Source organism: Danio rerio, chromosome 17, assembly GCF_049306965.1.
Source record: "Danio rerio strain Tuebingen ecotype United States chromosome 17, GRCz12tu, whole genome shotgun sequence".
In the NCBI taxonomy this organism is placed as follows: Eukaryota; Metazoa; Chordata; class Actinopteri; order Cypriniformes; family Danionidae; genus Danio; species Danio rerio.
In genome coordinates this window covers 1,005,001-1,025,000 of record NC_133192.1, presented here as the reverse complement: position 1 = coordinate 1,025,000, position 20,000 = coordinate 1,005,001, and the positions used below count along the sequence as shown (strand labels likewise).

Genomic DNA, 20,000 nt, shown 5'->3' with positions numbered 1-20,000 from the left:
AATGCTCCAGTGTAGTGAAGGGGACACTATACTGTCAGTGAGCGCAGTCTATCGGATGAGACGTTAAACCGAGACTCCTGACTCTCTGTGCTCATTAATAATCCCATGGCACTTCTCGTGAAAGAGCAGGGGTGTAACCCTGGTGTTCTGGCCAAACTCTCACCAACAGCCCTTACGATCATGGCCTCCCAATCATCCCCATCCACTGAATTGGCTCTATCACTGTCTCTCCACTCCCCCAATAGCTGGTGTTATGAGCGCACTGGCGTCGTTGTCCTGTGGCTGCCGTCACCTCATCCAAGTGGAGCTGCACACTGGTGGTGGTGTGGAGACCCCCCTCATGATTGTGAAGCGCTTTGGGTGTATGGCCATACACAATAACTGCGCTATAGAAATACACATTACATTACATCCATCTCTCTGCATGTTCATCTGTCTGTCTATCCATCTGTCTGTATCTGTCTGTCCATCTTTCTGTCTTGTATATTGTGATCAGTGTTCCCTCTTCTCTCAGTCTGACACACCGCTGATCCCGGATCAGTACAGGCTGCTGTATTGAGTGTGTTAGTGGTTGAGAGATGAGTGTGCAGAACCGCATCATTAACCTTCATATCCGTTTGTTCAAATCCTCATTAACCTCTAATGACACCAGCCTTTCCTCCTCTCTGCTGACGCGCTGCGCCAGTTTCATGAGCAGCAGATCCTCTCAGAACTAATGCATGATGGGGAATTCAGACGCCTACAATTATACATCACCATCAGGGGCGTCAGGATTTTCAGTAGTTTGTGAAATATAAATGCAGCATGCTTCAGGATTCAGATGAGCTGTTTTAATAAAGATTTCCCAAAATCTGTACATTATGACCAAAAACATGGACATTTTCTGAAAACAAGAAGACAAGATTAATTATATACTCACCGGCCACTTTATTAGGTACACCTGTCCAACTGCTCGTTAACGCAAGTTACTAATCAGCCAATCACATGGCAGCAGCTCACTGCATTTAGACATGTAGACATGGTCAAGATGATCTGCTGTAGTTCAGAGCGAGCATCAGAATGGGGAAGAAAGGGGATTTAAGAGATTCTGAACGTGGCATGGTTGTTACTGCCAGACGGGCTGCTCTGAGTATTTCAGAAACTGCTGATCTACTGGGATTTTCACGCACAACCATCTCTAGAGTTTACAGAGAATGCTCCGACAAAGAGGAAATATCCAGTGAGCGGCAGTTCTGTTGGCGCAAATGCCTTGTTTATGAGGCCAGAGGAGAATGGCCAGACTGGCTCCAGCTGATAGAAAGGCAACAGTAACTCAAATAAGCACTCGCTACAACCGAGCTCTGCAGAAGAGCATCTCTGAACACACAACATGTGTTCATGTTCATGCTCTGATGAGTCTCCATTTCTGCTGACACATTCGGATGCTCGGCTCACAATTTGGCCTCAACAACATGAAAGCATGGATCATCCTGCCTTGTATCAGCGGTTCAGGCTGGTGGTGGTGGTGTAATGGTGTGGGGGAGATTTTCTTTGGGTCCATTAGTACCAATTGAGCATCAGCGCCACAGCCTACCTGAGTATTGCTGCTGACCATGTCCATCCCTTTATGAGCACAGTGTCTCCATCTTCTGATGGCTACTTCCAGCAGGATAACGCAGCATGTCATAAAGCTCAATCATCTCAGACTGGTTTCTTGAACATGACGATGAGTTCACTGTACTCAAATGGCCTCCACAGTCACCAGAGCTCAATCCAATAGAGCAGCTTTGGGATGTGGTGGAACGGGAGATTGGCATCATGGATGTGCAGCCGACAAATCTGCAGCAACTGTGTGATGCTATCATGTCAATATGGAGCAAAATCTCTGAGGAATATTTCCAGTAGCTCGCTGAATCTATGAAGGATTAAAGCAGATCTGTAGGCAAAAGGTGTCCAACCCGGTACTAGCAAGGTGTACCTAATAAAGTGGCCGGTGAGTGTATAGACATAAATAATTTCCTAAAATAAACATACTGACCAAAAATATCAGTTGCTGATATCTTTCTGAAAATAGCAAGATTTTATGAACAAAATATAGGAACTTTTTCTGAAAATAAGACGACTTTATAGCCAAATATATAGATATGTTTGAGAAAATAAGACATTATGAACTAAATATATGAACATTTTCTGAAAATAACAAGATATTATGACCTAAAATGTGGACATTTTTTTGCAAATAATAAATCATTATCACCAAATTATCTAAACATTATCTGAAAATAACATCATTATGACCAAACGTATGGACATTTCCTGAAAGAAATACAACATTGACCAAAAATATGATATATGATTTTGATACCAAAATATGGTAATATTCTGAAAATATTACAACATGGACCAAATATATGGGCATTTTCTGAAATGTATAAAGATTTTATGACCAAAAATGTTGATATTTTGTTTTGACTTTCTTATGTGTTAATTAAGGTTGCCAACTCCACTTAAACCCCCCCCCTAAACCCTCAAAATGAAAGTAATGTAAACCCATGGCTGTCAGTGGTGCTCAGATTTGCTGTGTTCTTCCTTTTTATTGTGTGTGTGTGTGTGTGTGTGTGTGTGTGTGTGTGTGTGTGTGTGTGTGTGTGTGTGTTTCAGGACTCTGCTGGCGTTGGGCTGTCATGTGGTCCAGGTAAAAGTCAACGCTGAAGACGAGCTGAAGAAACTCAAGCTCCCTAAGAAGTGAGTGTGAGCTGCCGGGTGACTGTTCTGATGTATGAGGGAATTATGGGATGCAGATGCTGCGCTGAGACACCAGATGCTCATTTCAGATGATGACATTAATTCTCTGCTTATAAAGCTCTATAAACTCTGTGAATAGCAACACTTACTGGATATATATCATCACAGATTTATATTTAAGCTCATTCGAGTCATTAAAAGTGAAATATTAAAAGTTAAAGGAATGTAAATCATCTGCTGTATATTGAACTCTCAGGAGGATGCTGTCGGGAAGTTAATATAGCACGACTCTTTATCCTAAATAAAAGTGTAATAATAATAAATAAATAAAAGACTAGGCATTTCATAAATTACAAATATTTGGCATCCCTTTCTGCATTCTAGACTTCAAATGACATTAACCAGAGTGATTAAAATACACAGAAAGCACATGAACTGCAAGTAAAGAGCCTCACTGTTTTATATACAACTTTATTTATTAGGTTATTTAAAAGTTCAAACAAGAACACAGACACACAAATAAAATAAATAAGTTATGTATAATTAGTGTGAATAAATACTGATAGTGAAAATGACAGTAATAGTTGTGTGCAGTATTGGTCCAAATTAGGCTAATTCTAGTTGTTTCCTAAATAATAAATCTCCTAATAGTGACACAGCTATGACAGGTTGCCAACTTTCAAACAGCTTTAGGGAAAATTCAATGTAAATATGGGTGAAGTTATTTAGTTTAACAATTATATTTAAGTCTTATATACATATATATATAATGTGTGTATGTCTTCTAAGTGAAAACAGCATTTATTTTGAGCTGTACTGATCAAACTTTGTGATTCTGAAATATTTTTGTAGACAAAAAAACCCCTAATAAAAATATGAATAATGAAAATTATGAACAGAAACACAATAAAATCAATTTTAATTAATATTTTAAGTTTATAAGTTATTTTTTGATTTGAGTTCACTGTTTGTTTGTTTGTTTGTTTGTTTGTTTGTTTGTTCGCTCGTTCACTCATTAGATTATATGTTTTTTGTGTGTTAATTAGTTATTTTGTCTGTTCGTTCGTTTACTCACTAAATAGTTTTTTTGTGTGTTAATTAGCTTGTTTGTTTGTTTGTTAGTTTGTCAATTTGCTTTTTTGTTTGTTTGTTTGTTCCTTGCTAGATTGTTTTTTGTTTGTTAATTAGTTTGTTAGTAGTTTGTTTATTTGTTTATATTTTGTTTTTGTTTATTTATTCTGTTTGTTTGTTACTTTGTTAGTTAGTTAGTAAGTAAGTTTGTAAAAAATATATATTAATATATATTATAATATATAATATTAATTAATATAAGTTTTTAGTCATTTTTGATTTGTTTTTATTTGTTTCCTTCGTTCACTCAATAGATGGTTTGTTTGTTTGTTAATTTGCTTTTTTGTTTGTTTGTTTGTTCCTTTTTTTTGTTTGTTAATTTGTTTGGTAGTTAGTTTGTTTAGATTTTTTGTTTTTGTTTATTTATTCTGTTCGATTGTTTGTTAGTTAGTTAGTAGGTTCGTGCGTTTGTTTGCTTATTCGTTCATTCAATTGTTGTTTGTAATTTGTTCGATTTTGTTTATTTTGTTAGTTTGTTAATTTGTTTTCATTCATTTTCTTGTCGGCTTAGTCCCTTTATTAATCCGGGGTCGCCACAGCGGAATGAACCGCCAACTTATCCAGCAAGTTTTTATGCAGCGAATGCCCTTCCAGCTGCAACCCATCTCTGGGAAACATCCACACACACACTCATACACTACGGTCAATTTAGCCTACCCAATTCACCTGTACCACGTGTTTGGACTGTGGGGTTCCAATTTTGTGGTTCCTATTACTAATTAGTTTTTTTTTTTTTTTCAAGTTTATTATGTAGTTCCATTTTAGTTTTGCTTATTCTCTCATTATCAAGGTGTGTGTGTGTGTGTGTGTGTGTGTTATATGATGCAGTTATATGATGTCGAATGGCTATAAGCCCTCTCCGCTGGATCTGTCAGAGGTGAAACTGAGCGCTGGTCAGGAGCTGCTGGTGGAGAAACTGGCAGAAAACGCACACAACGTCTGGGCAAAAGACCGCATTAAACAGGGCTGGACCTACGGCATACAGCAGGTGCGGTGCATTCTGGGACATCAGACCACATGCAGACCGTAATCAATCAATCAATCATCTCCACTTCACTTCCTAATCTGCAATTGCCTCTCTGGATATACCACTAACTGTACTCAAAAAAAAAAAAAATTACTAACGCTTTCCTTCTTAGACTTCTTCTCAGACCTGAAACTCGCCTACAGCACTTATTCATTGTTGCTCTTATAGTTGTGTAAATTGCTTCCTTGTCCTCATTTGTAAGTCGCTTTGGATAAAAGCGTCTGCTAAATGACTAAATGTAAATGTAAACCCACACGGCCTGTTAATTCCTCTGTTTGGGGTGTGTGTGTGTGTGTGTGTGTGTGTGTGTGCGCAGGATGTGAAAAGCAAGCGTAACCCTCGCCTGGTGCCGTATGCTCTCCTGGACGAGCGCACCAAGAAGTCTAACCGTGACAGTCTCCGCGAGGCCATCCGCACGCTCATCGGCTACGGCTACAATGTGGAGCCGCCCGACCAGGATGCAGGTGAGCAACACTCAAACACCGCACTCCTTCAGGAAAATATTACACATTTGTGTATAAAAACTAAAATCTGCAAATGTTGCCAGAGGAAAAAATACTGTAGTAACTTATCGTAAATACCGGAGTGATTTTGAACCATGGTATAGAAAAGTACTTGAATTAATCTGTTGTGGTGATTCTACAGTTGCTATGGTAACAGAATAACTACATTGATCTGTTGTGGCGATTCTACAGTTGCTATGGTAACACAACTACACTGATTGATCTGTTGTGGTGATTCTACAGTTGCTATGGTAACAGAATGACTATAGTGATTGATCTGTTGTGGCAATTCTACAGTTGCTATGGTAACACAACTACACTGATTGATCTGTTGTGGCGATTCTACAACTGCTATGATAACACAACTATAGTAATTGATCTGTTGTGATTCTACAGTTGCTATGGTAACAGAATGACTATAGTAATTGATCTGTTGTGTTGATTCTACTGTTTCTATGTTAACACAACAACTATAGTAATTGATCTGTTGGGATTCTGCAGTTGCTATGGCAACACAGCTAAACTATATATATATATATATATATATATATATGGTAACTATAAAATTATAGTAATATAAACAAACAGTGTGTGTGTTCTCTCTAGTATATGCTTGTTTACATTGTGTGTGTGTGTGTGTGTGTGTGTGTGTGTGCGTGTGTGCGTGCGTGCGTGTTGTATCTGCTCAGGTCATGTGGTGGAGCGTTTGAGCATCGACAAGATCCGCTTCTTCCGCGTGGAGCGAACGTACGCTGTGAAGACAGGGAAGTGGTACTTTGAGTTCGAGGTGGTGACTGGTGGAGACATGCGGGTGGGCTGGGCTCGACCCGCCTGTAAACCCGACGTGGAGCTGGGAACAGATGACCAGGCCTATGTGTTTGATGGACACCGGGTAAGTCTGCACACAGCATACTCTCACATTTATTTATTTATGAAGCCTGTCCACATTTGCATGTTTCTCCACAGCAGAAACTGAATTAGTTTTGCTGAAATAATGAAAGAAAAACCTGGATGTTATCAAGACTTTCAGAAAGAGGAAAACAATAGTGTGAGACTGAAAACAGCAGCCAGAGGATTCAATTCAGTTCAGCTTTATTTGTATAGCACTTTTACTATGTAGACTGTGTCAAAGCAGCTTCAGATAAATGGTCATAGTAACTGGATCAGGGTAGTTCAGTTTTTAGTGTTTAAGTTCAGTTCAGTTTAGCTCAGTTCAGTGTGCTTTAATAATCACTACTGAGAGTCCAAACAAGTCCCAAAGTCCCAAGTCCCAAACCATGCAGGCTAGTGGCGACAGCAGAGGATAAAACTTCACCAACTGGCGAAAATGAAGAATTAAAAAACCTATGGCCAAAAGTCTTGTGCAGAGCTGCAGTCAAGGTGCCGGAGGTTGGAGAATGATGGACCTTAGCGAAGACTCGTCTGTCCCCTGGAGTGTCACAGGGATCAGTGTCATGCTCTCCACTCCTCCATGACCACCACAGCAGCTGCTCAGGATACGGCCTGGTCCAGGATTATGGAAACCTTGGGATCATCTCGTCACTGGTTTTGGATCGAATCAGTGGTGCTGCATAGTCTGAAGGCCTCGGGATGAGTATCTACAGGTGGAAATAGAGAATAAAGAGATAATTAGTGTAGCTGCTGTTCATAGTGTATATAAACAAGATGCAGAAGCCAGTGTGGAACCCGCTAGGTGATGCATTGAGTGTATGCTTTACTAAACAGATAGGTCTTTAATCTAGTTTTGAACTGGGAGAGTGTGTCTGAGCCTTGGACGTTATCAGGAAGGCCATTCCAGAGTGTAGGAGCCATGAAAGAGAAGGCTCGACCTCCTTTAGTGGACTTTGCTATTCTAGGTACTACCAGAAGCCCTGAATTTTGAGATCTTAAAGAGCGAGTTGGATTGTAGCGAGACAGAAGGTTGGTTAGATAAACAGGAGCTAGATTATTTAAAGCTTTACAGGTGAGAAGTAATGTTTTAAATTCAATAAGAAACTGAACAGGCAGCCAGTGTAAGGAGGAGAACATTGGGGTGATATGATCATATTTTCTAGACCTGGTCAGAACTCTGGCTGCTGCATTTTGTACTAATTGAAGTTTGTTAATAGAGGATGCTGGGCAGCCAGCAAACAGAGCATTACAGTAATCCAGCCTAGAGCTCATAAAAGCATGGACTAGCTTTTCTGCATCAGAGATGGAGAGCATACTTCCTAATTTAGCGATATTTCTCAGATGAAAGAAGGCAGTTTTTGTGACATGGGATATGTGGTTTTCAAAAGTTAGATTGCTGTCTAATATGACACCCAGATCTTTTATAGTAGAGCTAACGCTAACTTTGTATCCCTCTAATTGTAGATTGAGTTGCGAGATCTGCTTTGTACAGGATTCAGGCCCAATAAGTAATAATTCTGTTTTGTCTGAGTTTAAAAGAAGAAAATTGTTGGTCGTCCAGTCTTTAACATCTTTAAAACACTCAATCAGCTTAGGCCGTACTCACACTATGTACAGTTGTCTAGAACCGGGCCAAAGCATGCTGGTCTCCCCTTCCATCTCCCCCGACGGCCCGCACTCACACCACAATCGGGCCTGGGCACGCTTACTTCATCGCTGCTGCGCTGTTCAGTATGTGTTCTCGCTCAGCACAGTAGAGATTTCTCTAGTTTTATCGTGTCAGTGGTTTGTTATGCAGTGACATGCAGTCAAATATTTCGCCAAACAGTCCTTAGGGATGCGGTGACACGCGGTCAGATATTTCGCCGAACAGATCCACCACTTTTGGAGCTCATAAACAATCATAAAGCTCTCGTGCTGCAGGAATGAGGAGGTAATTGTTGGTCATCCAGTCTTTAACATGGGGGCTCTGTAGTGTCTGACATGCCCCACCCCCTTCTTCTCATTGGCTGTTCATTTGATGCACTTGAGCTCAACCTAGCTACGAGAAAACAAAACGCTATTGGCTGTTTTAAAAAAGGGGAGGAGCTACTCTATGTCCCACCCTCTCTTCATGTTTCATTTGGGATTACGTCAAGCATGCAATAAAAACAACGCACATTCCCGGGACCTGTAAGTGTGCTGATGTTGGGATGTGGTTCTCCTCAGGGTCACCGTCTCCACATGGGCAGTCGTCTGTTCGGCCGCTGCTGGCACTCGGGGGACGTTGTTGGGTGTTTGATCAACATGGAGGACAAATCCATGATCTTCACTCTGAACGGAGAAATCCTGATCACCAATAAGGGCTCAGAGCTGTGCTTCGCTGACTTCGACATCGATGACGGTGAGCGGAGGACAACATCACTACTGATTTACTGCATTTAAACCCAACCTATTATGCAAAACTATTATTGTATCTGCAATAATATTATGCAAACTCGCTTCTGTAAGAGGTATTTACCCAGTAGTGTGTGTGTGAGTATCTCCAGCAGCCTCTAATGGTGCAGATGAATGAATTGTGTTTATAATAATCAGGCTTGATAAATGAAACACTTTGATTGACATTCTCCCTTTATACTTGTCATCAGAGGGGGAAAGCCCCGCCCTCTAGTGCCCATCACTCCATCTCATTAGCATGTCCAGCAGGCCTGAGTGAGAAGCAGCCGTCTGTCCATTAGCCATTAGAGTGTTTGAGCTGCTGAAGATAGTGTCAGCATAGACTAAGAGGATTATAGATGTTTTTTTCCACACAGATAACGTTAATCCTGTTTTTAATTTTCTTGTAAAAGAAACTTGTGGGCACTTTAAATGTGCTTCATTACATATATATATTTTTTGTTTTAATATTAATATGTTGATGAGTTTAACGGTTATTTGGCTATATATGAAATACTGAAATTAAGGGTTATTTTATACGATACAGAACTCAATGTCCGGGTCTAGAAGTAATAAAATACATGTGATAAAGATGTTTGTCTGCGGTATATATGTTTTTACAGCAAATCAACACAATATAATGCCCCTATTATGCATTAAATAGGGTCATATTTTAGTTGTGGGGGTCTTCAGCAACAGGCTGATCTGCTTGCAGGCTCAAAAAACACTTTCATGGTCTTATAACCTGCATTCATTTTTACCTCATTATCCCAGCAACTCCCATATGAATCGTTCAGTGATTCCTTTGTTTACAAACCCCTCCTTAGCGCGAAGCTAATCTGCGCTGATTGGACCGATGACATCCTGTTGCGATTGGTCGACACTGACAGCGTTCAGGACAAGACAGAGTAAAATGCCCAGCACAGCTTATCAACAATATTGAAGTAGTCAGAGTGCACCCAGGTAACAAAAAAAAAAGAGCACTAAAATACACTTATTTAAAAATACTTAGTACACTTTTCAGTAGTGTACTAAAAGTGCTCTATTTTCGCACACTAGTTTTGTACTTAATGTACTAAAAGATAGTATTAAGTATATGTTGAGATAAACTTAATACCATCTAAGTGCACTCAACTGTGCTATTTTGAGACACCCTGAAATTGATCTAAAATGTGCTTTTAACATACTATATCTGTATTTAAAAATATTTATTTAGTTACAACTAGAAATACACTTGAACTCTAATTTTAAACATGTATAAATATATTTAAGAATAGCTTAAAGCATAATAGTAATATATTAAAAGAATATACGAAATGTGAAAGCAGTGTGCTAAAACACACTAAGTATACTTAGTACACTTTTTAGTAATGTATTAAAAGTGCACTATTTTCGCACACTAATTTTGTATTTAATGTACTAAAAATTAGTATTAAGTACTTTTTAAGATAAACTTAAGTACATCTAAGTGCACTCAACTGTGCTATTATAAGACACCATAAAGCTGATGTGCTTTTAACATACTAAACTAAATATATTTTGAAGGGATTCTGTGTGTACAAAGAAAACAGCATCTGTGCTTCAACAAAACACTTTAATCTTTTTGTGCAATAAACCACAAGTCCAAAAATACCTTATGGAAGGGAACAAAAACTTAGCAAAAACTGAGAACACTAAAATATAAATAAGATGCAACATTACAGCACATAAGGGAAATGTAAAGACATTTTGGGAAAATGTACTTCTACTACAATACATTACTAATAGATTTTTAATAAAGTCAATTTAATGTAAACTTAAAATTACCACACTCAAATCAATTTAAGTGTTAGTGATAATAGTGCATTCACATTAAGTGTACTTAAGTACAACTTTTGGGAAAATGTACTTCTACTACAATACATTACTAATAGATTTTTTATATATTAACTTATTTTAAACTTAGGATTAGTATGTAAACAGTGTACTAAAAATCAACTAATGTTTAAAGCATTTAAAGGGCCATGAAACCCCCTCGTTTCAGCAGGGTGTTTTCACACCTCTACTTGGGAAAAAGTCAGAAAAGTGGGCGTGTCCAGCTCTGTTTAGGGGGGAGTGTCGGAGGGACTAAAGTGGGAGGCTGTGGGAGTGTCTATTTGGGCATGCACGAGTTTCAGAGTCAAAATACACACACAGGAGAAAGTGATGGTGTTTAACCTACATGGACATCTGTAGTCGAATTATTTGACAAATGATTAAATGTTGGACTTTAACTGCAGTTTGGCTCTTTCATTCAGGGAATTCATTCATGCCCCTCGCCACAAACGAGATATTTGATTCGAGGAACTGCTCTAAGCGTGTATTTTTCATGCAATGTTTGATACCGCACGGCGAATGAGAGAAAAAAACCCTCAGCATTTCCCGGAAACTTAGATGCTCACGGCAGGTAGTGTCAGAAAGCTGCGTGTGTTATTCCGGTCACAAAATACAGTGAAAATCCTACACGAGGTTAAAGTTTGGTTGTGGTGCTAACATGTTCACACTCGGTGCAATAGATAATTTAGTTGGATACGAACAAACTGAATAAACAAAGAGCACTGGTCGCTCACTTACCAAATCTGTAGAGACAGGACAATCACCAGCAACTAGAGCCGCGTCTTTATGAAGAGGAGACGAGCAGCGAATCCGGATCTCAGCGTTTGCAGATGAGAACAGCTCTCAGGTAAACAATAATCCTCCTTAGACACGTAAGTTATTGTTGTCGAGTGTTGCGTACACTGTTAATCCACACGTGAGTCTGAGCTCTCACAGAGAGAAAATGAAAACAAAACTTCACTGCAGCAAACTATAAAAGCAACACTTCACGCTTGTTTTGCCAACACAACGTGGCGTCTCTGTCGTCTAAACACTGTGACAGTAATGAATATTAATGAAGTTGCACAATAGAGCGCGCTGATTGGTTTGAACCAAGCCTTACTCATGCATTAATGCATCACACTGTAAGACGTAATAAGACACACTCTGGCACAGACGTCCAGTCTGCACGCTGGAATACACGCTATTATGTCATGACCGTGACGCAGCTTCAAAAATTCGTTTCAAACCGGAAGTACAAATTTGCTTGAAATAACGCAAAAACGACCAATTTACACTTTTTAGTGAAATATAGGTGTCCTAATAGTGTTTATAGCAGTGTGGGACACATATACCACTGTCAACAGCTCAACACATGTGTTCTGGTGTTTCATGACCCTTTAAAGCACACTTTTAAAAAAACACACTAATAAAAGTTTTGGATGTTTTTTCTGTCGTGTACTTTATTGTAGTACATTAAAAATTTATTGAAGTATTACTGGTATTTGGTATACTTTTGTCAAGTGTACTAAAGTCCAACTGAAGTATAAACATACTTTTAATGAGTATATATATAGTGTAAAACCATCAAACCTTTATTTAACACAAAAAAACAACGGTAACACTTTACAATAAGGTTCATTAGTTAATGCATTTACTAACATGAACTAATCAAGAACAACACATGCACAGCATTTATTAATCATAACTGAACATTTACTAATGCATTATTAACATCCAAGTCCATGCTTGTTAACATTAGTTAATGCACCATGAGTTAACATGAACTAACAATGAGCTGCTGTATTTTCATTAACTAATATTAACTAACATGAACAAATACAGTAGTAAATGTACTGTTCATTGTTTGTTCATCTTAGTAAATGCATTAATTAACATGAACTAATGAACCTTATTGTGAAGTGTGACCAAAATAACAATGTACTAAAAATGTATTTGCGGGTATTTAAGTGTATTTTAGTTGCTTTTAATTATATATTTTTTCAGCTGGGCATACACGCTTCATATTAAATACTAACACCATAGTACAGCGTACCCGGTTCTTACCAGTGTAATCAGGGCCGGTGCGTTTATAGATATAGCGGGCAGCAGAATACTGAGGGCGGCATTTGTGAACCCCCTGGCCATCACTTTCATCCGTGACACCCAAACCCTCCCTCCCGGGCCTCAATTTCATCCAGGAACCGGTCACTTTTCTTTTTCGCTTTCGGGTTGAGGACGGCGTGATCGCCAGTTCAGCTTGCTCTTTCCCTGACACCTCACCCCGAACCCTGAGTTGCTCTAACCATGACACACATTCAAGTATTAATCCACACAGTGGCAAAAGATAAACTATTCTAAACCTTGACCCGCCGCACGTGTGTAGGAACAGCTGACGGTGGCCATAGCATTGACAAACAGCAGAGGATCGCACGCTCACAATCACATTTAAATCCGTGAACAAAGCAGCACGCATCGCACTTTTAACATGGTTTTAGACGCGATATGAGAATATAAAGAGTTAACCAGATACAGTACAAGCGTTTAAGAGTAACAAAACACAATTAAGTACATCATTTTCCAGCTAGAGAAAACAAGGAAGCTGCCTTTTTAATCACACTCACTTACAGTTGTGTAATGGAAGAAGACACTGATCCATGATCCACCGACAGTCTCTTACATCAACAGACTTCTGATCCATCCTTTAACAAATGGCCGATGAATGCCCCGTTATAAGCGTATAGATTCCAGAAGCTCTCGAACTGCTCAAGGCTGGGCTATAATGCTGAGGTATTTCTGCAAAAATAAACCTCCACCACTGACTCTTCACAGTTTGGGAGAGAAAATAACACTAAGTTTCCCCTCACACTGCCAATAATATCCAGCTGAGCACAGAGTTGACTGTGTCTAGCCTCTTCTTCTCTGCTACGGTGTTAGTGGGCGGGGCCAAAGGTTTCAATTTTCCAGGGTTTGCACGCACAACAACTGGGCGGGGCTTAAGTTTCATATCCACAACGTCATGCTGAAGACTCGTTATCAAGACGATTCATTTGAAGTGCTATGAGTCGACTCTTATTAACGAATCAAGAGTTTTAAACACTGTCCACTTTCAGATTTAAGCCTTAGCTGGATACTTCACTTCACTTGTTACACACAACATGGAAGGTCATTCTCAGAAACCCATAATAGGGGCTCTTTTGGAGGGACCTCAAAGGACCTTTCCTGGACCACCAACACCTCCAGCCTGATCAAGAAGGCTCACCAGCGCCTATTCCTCTTAAGGCAACTGAAGAAGAACCAGCTTTCATCAGCCGTCTTGGTGAACTTCTACCGCTGCACAATAGAGAGCATCCTGACAAACTGTGTCACAGTCTGGTATGGAAGCTGCTCTGTTGCTGAGTGTAAGGCACTGCAGCGGGTGGGGAAAACTGCCCAGCGCATCACAGGGACCACACTGCCAGCCATAGAGGACATCCAGAAGAAACACTGTTTGCGCCGAGCACGCAGTATTCTGAAGGACACCTCTCACCCTGCGCACAGACTGCTTTCTGTCCTGCCCTCCGGCAGGCGCTTCAGGCTCCCCCGGACAAAAACCAGCAGACTGAGGAACAGCTTTTTCCCCAGAGCTGTCTCCCTCCTGAAATCTGCCCCACACTGACTCTTTTGCCCCCCCTTAATACACCCCCCACTCTCCTCTAACTTATACTCCTCGCAATAACTGCACTGTTTAACATTTGCACATTTAAAATTTGCACATTCACTGCACCACATTGAACTGTTTACTTATTAAACTGTACGTACCCACAGCATATGGGCATTTGTAATTATGTACACACCCACTATACATATACACTTGTAATCTAGTACTGATTATTAATAGCAACCTGTACATATATTCATATGTTGTTACATATACACTTGTAATCATGTTTATCTATCTGCACACTACTGATTATTAATAGCAACCTGTACATATATTCATATACTGTAAATCTGTTCATAGCTTATCCAACCTGTATATAATGTTGATAGTACATCCATCTGTAAATATCACCATAGTTTTTCTATAACTGCACTTTATAGCTTATTCCTGTATCCTGCACTTGCTGCTGTTGCACTGCTGGTTACACCTAAACTGCATTTCGTTGCATTGTACTTGTACATGTGTAATGACAATACAGTTGAATCTAATCTAATCTAATCGAATCTTTTGAACATCCAGAATCAGCCATTTTAGATCAGAACATTTATTTTTAAAATTAAAATCAGGCAAATTAATTTAAATAATGAATAATATAAAAATAAAATACATTTAAAATCTGAAGAAAGTCCTGCAAAATCCCGGAGGGACTGTTTAGTGTACTTGTTAAATGATAAAGAGCTGATAATAAATGTTTCTGGACCAGGAAAATGCACAAGATGGCATTCAGGAGGACGGTTAATGAAGTGGGAAACAATTTCTCAAGTAGTCTGACCTGAAAGAAACTAAACAAAAGACTGAGTATTGTTCATTCATTACTTTACACCACTGCTGCTGTGTCCTGCAGGCTTCATCCCGGTCTGCAGTTTGGGTCTGTCTCAGGTGGGCCGCATGAATCTGGGTAAAGACGCCAGCACCTTTAAGTTCTACACCATGTGTGGCCTGCAGGAGGGCTTCAAACCCTTCGCCGTCAACATGAACCGAGAGGTGACCATGTGGTTCAGCAAACGCCTGCCCACATTCTGCAACGTGCCCCGAGACCACCGGCACATCGCGGTGAGCACACACACACACACACACTTTAAACCTAGTAGTGTGTCATCAGAGGGGGAAAGCCCCGCCCACTAGTGCCCATCTCATTAGCATCTCCAGCAGGCCTGAGTGAGAAGCAGCCGTCTGTCCATTCGCCATTAGAGTGTTTGAGCTGCTGAAGATGATGTCAGCATAGACTAAGAGGATTATAGATGTGGAGTTTTAGATGAACAGAGACAGGAGCGACATAGACTGACAGAAGCATGAACACACACTCACACTGAAACACACATGCACACCTGATGATGCTAGTCCTGTATTGTGTGTGTGTTCTCAGGTGACCCGTATTGACGGGACGGTGGACAGTCCGCCATGTCTGAAGGTCAGCCACAAGACGTTCGGGACGCAGAACAGTAACGCAGACATGGTGTTCTGCAGACTCAGCATGCCGGTGGAGTTCCACTCCTGCTTCAAGAGCAGCGCGAACACACACACTCACACACACGCACACGCTCACCTCAACGGCCTGCAGGATGAGGACACGCTCAGACTCAAACACAGGTCAGACAGCCAGATACAGTGTGTGTGTGTGTGTGCATGTATTTGTCAGTGTGTGTGTGTGTGTGTGTGTGTGTGTGTGTGTGTGTGTGTGTGTGTGTGTGTATGCATGCATTTGTCAGTGTGTGTGTGTTTAACTTGTGCTTGTTTCTGAAGGTATCCAGTGAAGTCCACCAAACACTCCGATGAAGGCAGAAGAACAGACTACAGTAACATCACTACTGTACGTTCAACACACACACATACACACACACACACACACACACACACACACACACTCACTCACTCACACACCCTTGCAAATGTATACACACAAACACAAGCATATTCACACATGCTCACTCACATACACACACTTGCTCAAACACACACACACACACTAACTCACTCACATATTCACGCTCATACTCACTCACACACAAATACATGCAAGCACACGCACACACTTACACACAGACTCACTAACTCACACACACTAAAACACACACAAAAAAACTCTCGTGTGCACACACTTACAAGGACACACTTTTTCAAACATTCTCTCACACATTCACACACCCTTGCACACATATACACACATACAATACACATTCACGCTCACACATTCACACTCACACACACCCTTGCACACATATACACATACAATACCCATACAATACAAATGCATGCTCTCATGAACACACACACACACACACACATTCAAAATTCCTCCAGTTAAATGGTAATATTAAATATGTAATCAGGCACAACATTAAGTTTATTTATATTTTAACTAATGAATCGATAGCTTCAGTAGCGACTCTATAGAAATATCATATCTGCCAAATAAACTAAAAGAAACAGAAGCCGTTTATTATGGTCTAGTGGACAGTCTACACTAGCAGAGCATGCTTTGAATGTTTCTATAGACTTCATTTATTCTTATTGTATTGTTACGAATTCCAACCTTGCTTGGCTCCACACAGCAAGCCAGACCCGTAACAATAAAAAACATTAAATTAAAATAATTAGAACTCCTCTAAATTAATGAGGAGCCCGGAGTCTCATCTCCCGTTTAAAAGTAAAGACAACAACAAAAACGAATGACCAAGCAAATAACGTAAAGTCACATTTATTTGACGTTTAAATTTTCATAAAGGAGACAATAAAAAGCTTGCGGAGGTAAATGCCAAAATAACAAACAAAACTCAACAGCTAACTAAGATTTTAACCCTCTTACCTGCACACGAAATTCAACAAATAAAATAGCTTTCGCTAACCTCCCTAATAAAACAAAGAGGCACCCTCCTCAGCACACGCGTCTCCGTATATCTCAAAGTCAACACTCAAGGCAATCCCTTTTAACAACTTAGCCGAGTAAAAATACAACACAGTTTCTACTCTACAAAACAATCAACAAAAGCCGGGAGAGAGGAGACTCTTCGAACGACGTTCCAGTCCGGTTTAAATTGTCTCTACAAACAAGCTGGACTCCACGTGCTGGCTGGCACCTGATTCACCGCATGATGCAACCTATTTGGAGACAGAGGCGGAGAGAAGAGAACCACACGCAGTACACACACAAAAACAAAGCAAAAACCTCACTACTTAACATATTTATATTATTTTTATATTATTATGTGTTTGATTAATGTTCATCACTCTGTGTATTGACCAGGTTTGAGTGAGAGTGTGTGTTTGTGTGTGTCACCATTAAATAACCTTCCCCATGTGTGTGTCCTGCAGTACTATCACTCGGTGCGGGTCTTTGCGGGTCAGGACCCTTCCGGTGTGTGGGTCGGCTGGGTCACTCCTGACTACCATTATTATAGCAACAACTTCAGCCTGAGCAAGAGTCGCATGGTGACTGTCACCCTGGGGGATGAGCGGGGCCGCGTGCATGAGAGGTGGGACAGCCAGAGTGCTCATACATGTGTTTGTGCTGGGTCATGTGATTGTGTAATGGATCATACATGTGCAGGGTCAAGTGATCATGTATCTGTGTCAAGCATATAAATGTGTGTGAGTGACTGACTGTACCAGGGTCACGCATGTGACTGACTGTGCCGCGATCATGCGTGTGACTGACTGTACCGGGGTCACGCATGTGACTGACTGTGCTGCGATCATGCGTGTGACTGACTGTACCAGGGTCACGCATGTGACTGACTGTACCGGGGTCATGCGTGTGACTGACTGTACCGGGGTAACGCATGTGACCGACTGTGCCACGATCATGCGTGTGACTGACTGTACCAGGGTCACGTGTGTGACTGACTGTACCGAGGTCACGCGTGTGACTGACTGTACCGGGGTCACGCGTGTGACTGACTGTGCCGGGGTCATGCGTGTGACTGACTGTACCGGGGTCACGCGTGTGACTGACTGTACCGGGGTCACGTGTGTGACTGACTGTACCGAGGTCACGCGTGTGACTGACTGTACCGGGGTCACGCGTGTGACTGACTGTACCGGGGTCATGCGTGTGACTGACTGTACCAGGGTCACGTGTGTGACTGACTGTACCGAGGTCACGCGTGTGACTGACTGTACCGAGGTCACGCGTGTGACTGACTGTACCGGGGTCACGCTTGTGACTGGCTGTACCAAGGTCATGCGTGTGACTGACTGTACCGGGGTCACGTGTCATGCGATTGTACTGAGGTCACGTGTGTGACTGACTGTACCGAGGTCAAGCTTGTGACTGACTGTGCCGGGGTCATGCGTGTGAGTGACTGTGCCTGGGTCACGCGTCATGCGATTGTACCGAGGTCACGTGTGTGACTGACTGTACCGTGGTCAAGCTTGTGACTGACTGTGCCGGGGTCATGCGTGTGACTGACTGTGCCTGGGTCACGCGTGTGACTGACTGTACCGGGGTCATGCGTGTGACTGACTGTACCAGGGTCACGCATGTGACTGACTGTACCGGGGTCAAGTGTGTGACTGACTGTACCGAGGTCACGCGTGTGACTGACTGTACCGGGGTCACGTGTGTGACTGACTGTACCGGGGTCACGCGTGTGACTGACTGTACCGGGGTCACGCTTGTGACTGGCTGTACCGAGGTCATGCGTGTGACTGACTGTACCGGGGTCACGCATGTGACTGACTGTACCGAGGTCACGCGTCATGCGATTGTACCGAGGTCACGTGTGTGACTGACTGTACCGAGGTCAAGCGTGTGACTGACTGTGACGGGGTCATGCGTGTGACTGACTGTGCCTGGGTCACGCGTGTGACTGACTGTACCGGGGTCACGCGTGTGACTGACTGTACCGGGGTCACGCGTGTGACTGACTGTACCGGGGTCACGCGTGTGACTGACTGTACCGGGGTCACGCGTGTGACTGACTGTACCGGGGTCACGCGTGTGACTGACTGTGCCTGGGTCACGCGTGTGACTGACTGTGCCTGGGTCACGCGTGTGACTGACTGTGCCTGGGTCACGCGTGTGACTGACTGTGCCGGGGTCACGCAAGTGACTTACTGTGCCGGGGTCACGCGTGTGACTTACTGTGCCGGGGTCACGCGTGTGACTGACTACCGGGGTCACGTGTGCGACTGACTGTACCAGGGTCACGCATGTGACTGACTGTACCGAGGTCACGCGTCATGCGATTGTACCGAGGTCACGTGTGTGACTGACTGTACCGAGGTCAAGCGTGTGACTGACTGTGCCTGGGTCACGCGTGTGACTGACTGTGCCTGGGTCACGCGTGTGACTGACTGTGTTTGTCTGTGTGTGTTCTAACAGTGTGAAGAGGAGTAACTGCTACATGGTGTGGGCAGGAGACGTCAGCACTGCCACACACTCCTCCAGCCGCAGTAATGCTGATCTGGAGATCGGATGTCTGATTGATCTGGCCACGGGTCTGCTGGCCTTCACACTCAATGGCAGAGAAACACACACTTCATACCAGGTACAGCCACAACAGCTCTTCACACACACACACACACACACACACACACACACACACACACACACACACATATGACCACATCACTGTCACCTTTATTTAATTAACACTTACATATTTCATAATTCTTAACACAAGCACTTATAGACATTATTGAGCTACATTACTGTATGTGGATTACTGAATAGTCATAAAAAGAGTTTGTAGCAGTAATTAGCTTCAGCAGATAAACAGATCAACAGATCAAAACTCATCTGTGTGTGTGTGTGTGTGTGTTATGCAGGTGG

At 41.9% G+C, this 20,000-nt stretch overlaps 1 protein-coding gene across 11 annotated transcripts in view; it reads left to right on the top strand.

Moving 5' to 3' along the window:
* Positions 1-20,000, top strand: part of LOC101884734 (ryanodine receptor 3-like) — a 275,348-nt gene that overhangs the window by 126,111 nt on the left and 129,237 nt on the right. For all 11 annotated transcript variants that reach the window (XR_012393129.1, XR_012393127.1, XR_012393126.1 and 8 more), the window contains 11 exons: positions 2,641-2,724; positions 4,684-4,843; positions 5,199-5,346; positions 6,075-6,277; positions 8,485-8,659; positions 15,072-15,280; positions 15,594-15,817; positions 15,971-16,037; positions 17,540-17,700; positions 19,551-19,716; positions 19,997-20,000. The exon at positions 19,997-20,000 is cut by the window's right edge and continues 83 nt beyond it. Coding sequence is in view for 7 of the 11 variants with exons in the window: in XM_073927942.1 (XP_073784043.1) it covers positions 2,641-2,724; positions 4,684-4,843; positions 5,199-5,346; positions 6,075-6,277; positions 8,485-8,659; positions 15,072-15,280; positions 15,594-15,817; positions 15,971-16,037; positions 17,540-17,700; positions 19,551-19,716; positions 19,997-20,000 (1,601 nt within the window). In the remaining 4 variants the exon portion in view is untranslated. The remainder of the gene's footprint in view (positions 1-2,640; positions 2,725-4,683; positions 4,844-5,198; positions 5,347-6,074; positions 6,278-8,484; positions 8,660-15,071; positions 15,281-15,593; positions 15,818-15,970; positions 16,038-17,539; positions 17,701-19,550; positions 19,717-19,996) is intronic.